This window comes from Ammospiza caudacuta, chromosome 20, assembly GCF_027887145.1.
Source record: "Ammospiza caudacuta isolate bAmmCau1 chromosome 20, bAmmCau1.pri, whole genome shotgun sequence".
In the NCBI taxonomy this organism is placed as follows: domain Eukaryota; kingdom Metazoa; phylum Chordata; class Aves; order Passeriformes; family Passerellidae; genus Ammospiza; species Ammospiza caudacuta.
In genome coordinates, this window is record NC_080612.1 from 8,041,901 (window position 1) to 8,050,102 (window position 8,202).

The 8,202-nt window shown below is 64.3% G+C and overlaps 1 protein-coding gene across 1 annotated transcript in view; it reads right to left on the reverse strand.

Moving 5' to 3' along the window:
• RTN4RL1 (reticulon 4 receptor like 1) overlaps positions 1-6,829 on the reverse strand; it is a 29,001-nt gene extending 22,172 nt beyond the window's left edge. The window contains exon 1 of the mRNA XM_058817925.1: positions 6,762-6,829. Coding sequence (XP_058673908.1) covers positions 6,762-6,774 — 13 coding nt within the window. The 5' untranslated portion in view covers positions 6,775-6,829. The remainder of the gene's footprint in view (positions 1-6,761) is intronic.
• Positions 6,830-8,202: the final 1,373 nt, after the last annotated feature.

Here is an 8,202-nt window from a genome sequence, read left to right on the forward strand (position 1 = left end):
CTTGGCAGAGGGGGCTGCAGCCCCCAGGTCAGCTCCTTGTAAAAGCCTCTTGGGCTCTGTCTCAAGCCCCAAATCCTCCTCTCCTGTGTGTTTCCAAGGTCAGCAATGGGCAAAGCCTTCCCAAAGGCTCCCACCTCCATCCAGAAGGGATCTGCTCCCCGAGTGTGGGGTGAGACACACTCATCCCATGTGGGATCCAGCCCTACACAGACCCCATCCCACACCCCAAGGAAGCCCCCAGCCCACAGCTGATGCCTGCCACACCTCACGTCCCGTGTGGCTGTGATGGAGCAGCAGAACCATCCCTCCCACCACTGGGAATGACAAAGGGAACGCAGGAGAGGGAAAGCGGGGCGTGAGGAAGAGGATGGGGAGGATGGGCAGCCCTGGGGGGTGCAGGGGGCCAAGCCTGAGCCCCGGAGCAGCACGGGGGATGTGGCAGAGCTGACCCCTGTGCAGAGGTTGCCTCTGCCATCGATCCCTGTTGCACTCAGGCTCATTAGGGCCGGGGAGCTGCTGCGAGCGGCTGCTGCAGGAGACAGACGGGGGGAGCGCTCGCTGTGGCTCCCTGGATCGTATTAAATATTTACTTTGTTTTGTTTTGTTTTTCCCAGCTTATATTGATCAGAGATGGAGTGGGGAGGGGGGGCTGGGGGGAGCAAGGGGGTGCTGTTGGATGCCGGGAGGGAAAAGCAGAGGAAACAACTGAGCTGGAAAACGGGGACAGAGCGCACCAGGGCGTTCCCGAGGGATTCACCTGCTCTCCCAAGGGACGCCCAGCGCTGTCACCCTGCAGAGATGCTCCCCTCAGAGCCATTCATCCCCTTCAGGGTCAGGATCATCACCAGCACACGGCATGAGGAGCAGTGGGGCAGGTCCCACTCGCCATCCCACACCAGCATCTCGAGGGACGCAGGATGGGGGGGATACCCAAGGCAAAAATCATCTCATAGCTCGGGGTATCCCCCCAGCCCGGGCCGGGAGGAGCCCCCCGCACCCAGGCTGGGCCCCGGGAGCGGCCGCGCAGTCGGCACTGTTTCTATTTCGAGAGGAGCTCTACTGGAAAAGGAACAAAAGCCGAGCGAAGCTATAAATAGCCGCCTCCTCCTTCACACCAGCGCCTCCTCCGCCCCAGCATCCCGAGGAGGCCGGGGGGGTCCCGGAGCCCGGCCCGGGCTCAGCCCCACTGCCAAACCCCCTCCGCGTCTCGGAGCCAACATCTCCATCTGAAAACCAGGGGGAATAACGAGCCGGGGAATATCTGCTGGCTCTGAGCAGCGCTGTGCCAAGTTACCCAGAGCAGCAGCTCTGCCCAGCCACAGCCCCGTGCCCCGGGGGATTTGCCCTGCACCCAAAACCACGCCGCGGGCACGGATTGCACCACCTGGGGATGCTCCTCTTGTCCCTGGGCCTGTCTGCGGCTGGCAGGGAGCAGGAAGAGCCGAGGAGCTCGGGCAGACCTACTTTCAAGGCTTTAATCCTTTTTGCTTAAAGAATCTTTTTTTTTTTTTTTTTCCCTCTCTCCCCTCTCTTTCTTTCTTTCTTTTTTTTTTTTTTTTCCCCTTTCTTTTCCTTTCCTGCTCGGCAAAGATGGGGTCTGATCAGAGGAGACACGCAGGGAGCTGACAAGCTGCGGCGTACGGAGAGAAAGGAGAAAGAAATACATATTTATTACCCTCAATTATTAAAAAATAGATAGCAGCAGATCTTAGGCCCTGGCAGAGGCACTGCAGAGTCGTTTGTCTGAGGACTATTTTGTTTTTTAAATTCCATTGAAATTATAATACGCCGGGGCTTGTTAGCACAAACACCCCGGCACATCCCTGCCGAGGGGGGATCATCCCAAGCCCCTCTGCTGGCTCGGGGGTGCCTCCCGCAGGGTGCCTGGGTCCAGCACCCGATGGGATGCCGGATTTGCAGGCAGCGGGGAGGGAAGGAGGGATGCTCAGGGATGCAGGAGCGGATGCATCCGGCAGCGTTTGTGCCCCTCTGCTTTCCCCCCGGCGGGGATCAGGAGGGATGTGCCCGGTGCTAGCACGCACCAAACGCACATGGATGCCCGGCTGGGTGAAGGTCTCATGGACAAGACCCTCACCCAGGTCACCTCGGGCCGAAAGCAGCCCGGTGACATTCTCGGGTGACATTCCCCGTGCCCAAGGACGGGCTGTGCGCCCCTCGGGTGGCACCGTGGGGGCCCCGCGCTCACCGGGATGGGGTTTCCCCGAGCAAAGCGATGCAAACGCTGGTGCAAATGCAGCTGGAGAAAAAAAAAAAAAAAAAAAATAGAGAGCGGTTCCCAAGTGCGGCACACGGGGCTGGCGGAGCCGCTGGCACCTCCCCTCCGCTTGCAGGGCTGCTCCGAGAGGAGAGCAGCCCTGCCAGAGCAGCAGCAGCCAAATTCCCTCCCAGTAAACAGCGGCTGCATCCTCCCCGGGTGAGGATGGCGATGTCGGGACTTCGGGAGCACGTGGAGCGCCTCTGACACCCTCTGATTCCAGCACCGCTCCCTCTCCACATACAGGATCTGCTGGGATGTGCTGGATCTACACGGACCTGCTGTGCCATCACCTCTCCAGGGCCAAACCCCCCCGGCCGCTTTTGGCACTGTGAGCCAGCAGAGCGGTCACGGCTCTGCCGGCCCAGGCAGGAGCATCGCTAAAAGCTGCTCACCAAAGCTGGGCGGGCTCCAAGCTGCCGTGCCGGCTCCGAGCCGCTGTGCCAGCACCGCCGGGAAGCAAGCAGCCAGCGGGCACATATGCTGTTCAAAAGGAAAAGGAGCTTTCTACACCAAATGGAGCTTTTTCCGCTTAATAACCCCCAAATCCTAATCTGTGCAAAGAAGATTGCCCCCCGCATCTCCCCGTCCTGCATCTGCCGCTCGCCATGCCCGCACTTAACACCCCGTCAGCACCTGCCCCCGGCAGGGAAAGCAGGAGAAAAACCAAAACCGGCCCTGGGGAAAGCAGGCGATGCCCAGGAATGGGCTCATCTCCTCTGTCAGCAGCGAGCCTTCACCATTTGTCATCAGTAAAAATAATACTCCTAAAAGTGTCCCCCCTCTGATTGCCGGGCTGTGGGTTTCCATGGAGATGCTGCTCCGCAGGGATGGCACGGGGGGATCGGTGGGATTGGCGCTTCCTCCGTTCGGGAGATGGGACGTGGTGTTGACATCGGGAGCGAGGACAGCACCGGCCTTGCTGCTGGCACAGGATCCTGAGGCTGAGCCAGCTCTTCCCACCTTGGGCTCGAGCAGCCTCACCCAAAATAGCAGGGGAAGAGCAGCCTCGCAGGGGAGGACAGGGATGCTCCTGTATCCCAGCGGTGCCACTGAGGCCGTGCCCTGCACCCTGCTCCTCCTCACTGACTCCCACCAGGATCCCCCTTGCTCCCGGCTCTCCCTGCAGCCTCCCACTTGTTGCAGCTGCTCCTAAATCAGATTTCAGCCTCCTCTGGTGGGTTCTGAATGAGGGCAGCACCTCACCCATCCCAACCTTCTGGGAACCAAACAGCATCCACCACTGCTGGGGTGTGGGTGCCCGAGCTGCTGCTGCTCCACCAAAGTGCTCTGCAAACATAATCTGCTCTTAATAACCCAAGGCTCTATTGATCGCGGCTGAACCCTGGAATTGCACTTGGCAAACAAAGCCCGAGTTTTTGGGCTGTTTGGGGGAGACTGGAGCAGCTCCCTGGGGTGGGGGTGAGTGGCAGTGTCACCCAGGGGTGCCCCAGTGTGGGACAGGTGATGTGGGGCTGAGGTGGCCGTGTCCTGGGTCACTCTCTGCGAGGGGGGGCTTTGCCTCTACACTCCCTTGCCAGGAGCAGGGGACACCCCAGTGGGAGACAGCCCTGGTCACACCTGGCCACCACCACCACGTCCCTCCAGGCTCCCACACTCCCCTGGTTTTTGCCTTCAAACAAGATTTTGGCTCTTGCTGTCAAATCCCATCAGCAGTTTCCAGCAGCCCAAGCTCCTGCCCGGCCCCAAGGCAATGACCTCCCACTCATGGCCTCATGCTGCACACCATGGAGCCCCCCTGCCCCTGCTGCTGGCCTGTGCCACTGGCTCCAGCACTGCCAGGTGCTCCAGGGGAAGATGGGTGTGAAATCACACTGGAAAATGCATCTTTTCACATCTCCCCAGCAGGTTCACTGATGTTTTTAGGGCAGCACTTCGAGGCCACCTGGAGTGTCACACACAGCTTCCAGCACCCAGATGGGACTGCAGGGCACTGGGTGTGGCATTTTAGGCAAAAAGGGGGAATAACATCCAGCCAAGCATGGCCATGGCTCTGACCCTGCCAGGCTCCACCAGTGCAGGTCACTGAGCAGCCACGGCTCCTTCACATCCTGAATTTGACTCCAGGTCCAGGCAGGCTGAGCTCTCCTTGCTCCCCCCAGCACCACCACAGGGACAGCCTGGGCCACATCCTGACTCCCTCCCTTGCTTCAGCGGGCACAGAGAGCTTGTGGCTTCCTATCAGCTCTTTATGAAATTAAACTTTTATAAGCAGAAAGGTTTCTGGGCTCTTGGATCCCTGGCGCAAGAACCGCAGTCCAGCCTGCGCCTGCACCCTGCCCACTGGCTGCTGCCCTGGCAGGCAGGGACGGAGGCTGGACACTCCACTGATGGCATGAGCGATGGAAGGGACAGGGATGTGGCTGCCCGTGACCTTGGTGTCATCCTTGACCTGGAAATCTCCTTCTCCTGCATCGCCAGCGTTGCGCTCCTGCCTGCGGCCGCCTGCGGCCAAGGCTGTGACACCCTCACCCAGGATGGGGCTGCACCCACACTGTCACCCACTGCCACACACCAGTGACATCCCACCGCTCAGAATCCACCCTGAACCCCACCAGTGACTGCACAGATGAAGCTCACGGGGTGCAAGAGGCCCAAAATGCCCTCAGGAACAGCAGCACTCGCCCGGCCATGCTGCCACCATCCTGCTGCACACCGTGTGGCACTGGCCTGTGAAGCTGTCCCCTTGGAGGTATCAACCATGCACAGCTCCTGCTGCCTCCCTTGGAGGTGACAACCATGCACAGCTCCTGCTGCCTCAAGCCCTGCCATGGCCCAGCCTCAAGCCTGGTCCCTGGCAGTGGGACATAGAAGGTGGTGGCAGTGCCACCACCAGCCCGCGCTGCCACCATCCTTGACAAAATGAGCCACCCCAGAGCCCCACAGAGGGGTTTGGCCCAACCCCAGTGCCCCAGCAGCAGCTGTCCCCTTGTCCCCTTGCTTCACGTGTTGGATGTCCCCTCCACACCCTGCTTGGGGAAAATGCTGGGGACAGGGATGCCCTGCCCAGGGACACCTGGCCACGGTGAGGCAGGGAGGGGAGAACCTGTGGCAGGATGGAGGCCTCCTCTAACTGCCTGTTGAATTATTCAGGAACGGTATTAACTTATAAATGAGTGTGTTTGACTGATTTTGTGGTTGATGTACAGATAAATTCTAATGAAAGACAGCTACAAGATTTTAAATTATTAATTAGACTGCCACTTAACAAAGCCTATTTGGCACTCTATTTCCTTGCTTAACAAGACAAAAAACTTTAAGAATAGGTTTTGCTTTAGCCCACAGGCTCTTCAATTTGCATTTTGTTTTTCTAGCTCCACAAATGAAAGCTGTAGATCTTGACCTTAACAGGCTACCCCTGGTGGGATGCAGCCCTGTCGGCAGCCTCGCTGCCTGCCTCCACCTCAGGCTCCCCATTTCCCAGCCTGGATGAAGCTTTTCCTCCAGCAGGGCTGGGAATCGAGGCTGGAAAGCAGGACAGCTCCAAAGGCTTGGGGATTGTTCTCAACTCATCAGCCGGGCTGGGTTAACACACCGAACAAAGCTGAGCCGGAGGAAGGAGCACCCGAGTGCGAGGCCACGCCGCCGCAAGGTGACATTTCCCCCAGCGGGAAAAGCCACTCGGGGGTGGCACAGGGGCCTGTGCCCTGCCCGGGGGGCTGCACCCCAATGCCAGGGGCTGCACGCAGAGTGTTGGTGCCTTCCCCTCTGCCCGAGCCTCGTCGCAGAGAGGGGCATGTGCTGCCGCTGGCGAGGGCTGGGCCTGGGGCTGTGTTGCCGCCCCCTCCCCGGGGCACGGGACAGCGCTGGGGGTCCAGCCGGGTCCCCCCCATGTCACCGCTGTCCCCAGCATCTCCCGGCAGCGGCCCCGGTGCGGCGGGACCGGGGGTGCTGCCCCCCCCTCCCCACCGTCCCGGACCCCCCGGGAGGGCCGGCGGCTCCCCCGGCCGTGATGTCACAACGCTCCCCGATGATGTCCCAGGCGGTTGCCATGGAAATCGCGTGATGTCACAGCGGAGCGATTCTCCTCGGGGGGGGCCGAACGGGACGGCGAGCCCCAACTTCCCCTCCGAGCCCCCCGCGCTCCCCGGCGAGCCCCGTTTGCCGTTCCCTCGCTTTGAGGAACGAGCACCGACCCCCCCCGCTCCCGCCGCACGCCCGCTGCCTCCGGGACCCGCCGTAGCCCGGCGCCCGCGGGACCCGCCGCGTCCCCGGTCCTGCGGGACCCGGCGCCCGCCCTGCCTCCCGTCGCTCCTCCCGGTCTCCCGCCTCCCCGCCGCGCTGCGCTCCCGCCGGTGCCGCTCCCCGGGGGGGGCCCGAGCCTCGGTGGCGGCGCCGGTAACGCGGTGGCGGCGGGGGGCGCCCGGCGGCGCGGCCCCAACTTCGGCGGGGAGACAAACTTCGGGGCCGGCCCCGCTGCCCCCGGTGCCCGCGGCGCCCGCTGCCCTCCCGGTGCGCTGCTCACCTTGGCGGAGCATCTTGGAGCCGGGGCGGGCGCGGTCTCCCGGCGGCGGCGGCGGCGGCGCTCAGAGCCTCGGGCGCGGCGGCGGCGAGCGGTAGCGGCGGCGGCGGCTGCTGCTGTACCGGGAACGAGGAGCCGGAGCCCGGGCGAGCGGCCCCCGCGGGGGCATGGCGGGCCGAGCCGCAGCGGCACCGGGGAGCGGCGGCCCCGGAGCACCGGGGAGCGCCGGCCGCGCCTCTGCCCGCCGCGCGTCCCGCCGCCGGCTTTTAGGGGGGAGCCGCCCCCTCGGGGCTGGGGCCGCCGCCGCCCCCCACCCCCTCGGGCAGAGCCTATAAAGGGGTGCCCGGTGCCGGTGCCGCGCTGCCTGCAGCGGCGGGCAGGGCTGGGCAGGGCGGGGCGGGGCAGCGACGGGGCGGGCAGGGCTGGGCCGGGCCGGGCTGGGCTGGGCTGGGCGAGCCCCCCCCGGGCCCCCCCTTCCGCCGCCGCCGCCGCCGCCTCTCCCGCCTCCCGTGGACAGTTCGTGAAAGTGCCGCTGCTCCCGTTCCCCGCGCCGCCGCCCTCCCTCCGCCCCGCCGGGGGAACGGCCCAGCGCCGCCCCCCCCCCAGCTCTGCGGTGTCCCCGGGACCGGCTGTCACCCCCGGCACACCGTTGTCCCCTCTGCCGTCGCCCTCCGCACCGTGCCCCGTTATCGCAGCGAGGCTCCGCCGCGCCGCCCCGCGCCTGCCGTGATCGCGGCTGTCCCCGCTGTCCCGCCTGCCCAGCACCGTCCCTGCCGCTCCCCGGGGACCGTCCGTCCCCTCGGCCCCGTATCGTCCCCTCTGCCCGCCGTGTCCTGCCGAGATGTCGCCGTCCGATCGGGTCTCCGCTGTCCGCGCTGTCCTCGCCGCCCCGGCACGGTCCCGCCGCTCCCTACAGTGCCCTCCGCCGCTTCTCGTCCCCGCCGTCCCACCGGGGTCACCGGGGGGCTCTGCTGTCCCCTCTGCTTCCCGGTGGCCGCTGTCTCCTTTGTGTCCCGATCCCTGCTGTCCCCGCGCTCTCCGCCGCCGTCCCGACACCCCGGTGTCCCCGAGCTGTCCCCGCTGTCCCCGGACAGTCCCTCCCGCCCCCTCCCCGTTATGCCCCCGGGAGCGCAGCTGTCCTCCCGGCCCCGTCGGGATCGCTGCTTTCATCGGGGGTCCCCGCTGCCTCCTCGGGGTTCTGTCGTGCCCTGGAGGTCCCCGCTGACCCCAGACTGTCCCTGCTGCCTCTCGAGGTGCCTCTCTTGCCTCCTTCCCTCTGTCCCACCACGACTCCCGTTATCCCCACTGACCCAAGAGTGTCCCGTTACTCCACCGGGAGCACCGCTGTCCTCACTGCACTGTCGGGGTCCCCGTTATCTCCAGGGGGTCCCCATTACCCTCAGGTCCCTCTTGCCCCATGCTTCGTAGGAGCGTGAGGGGGTCA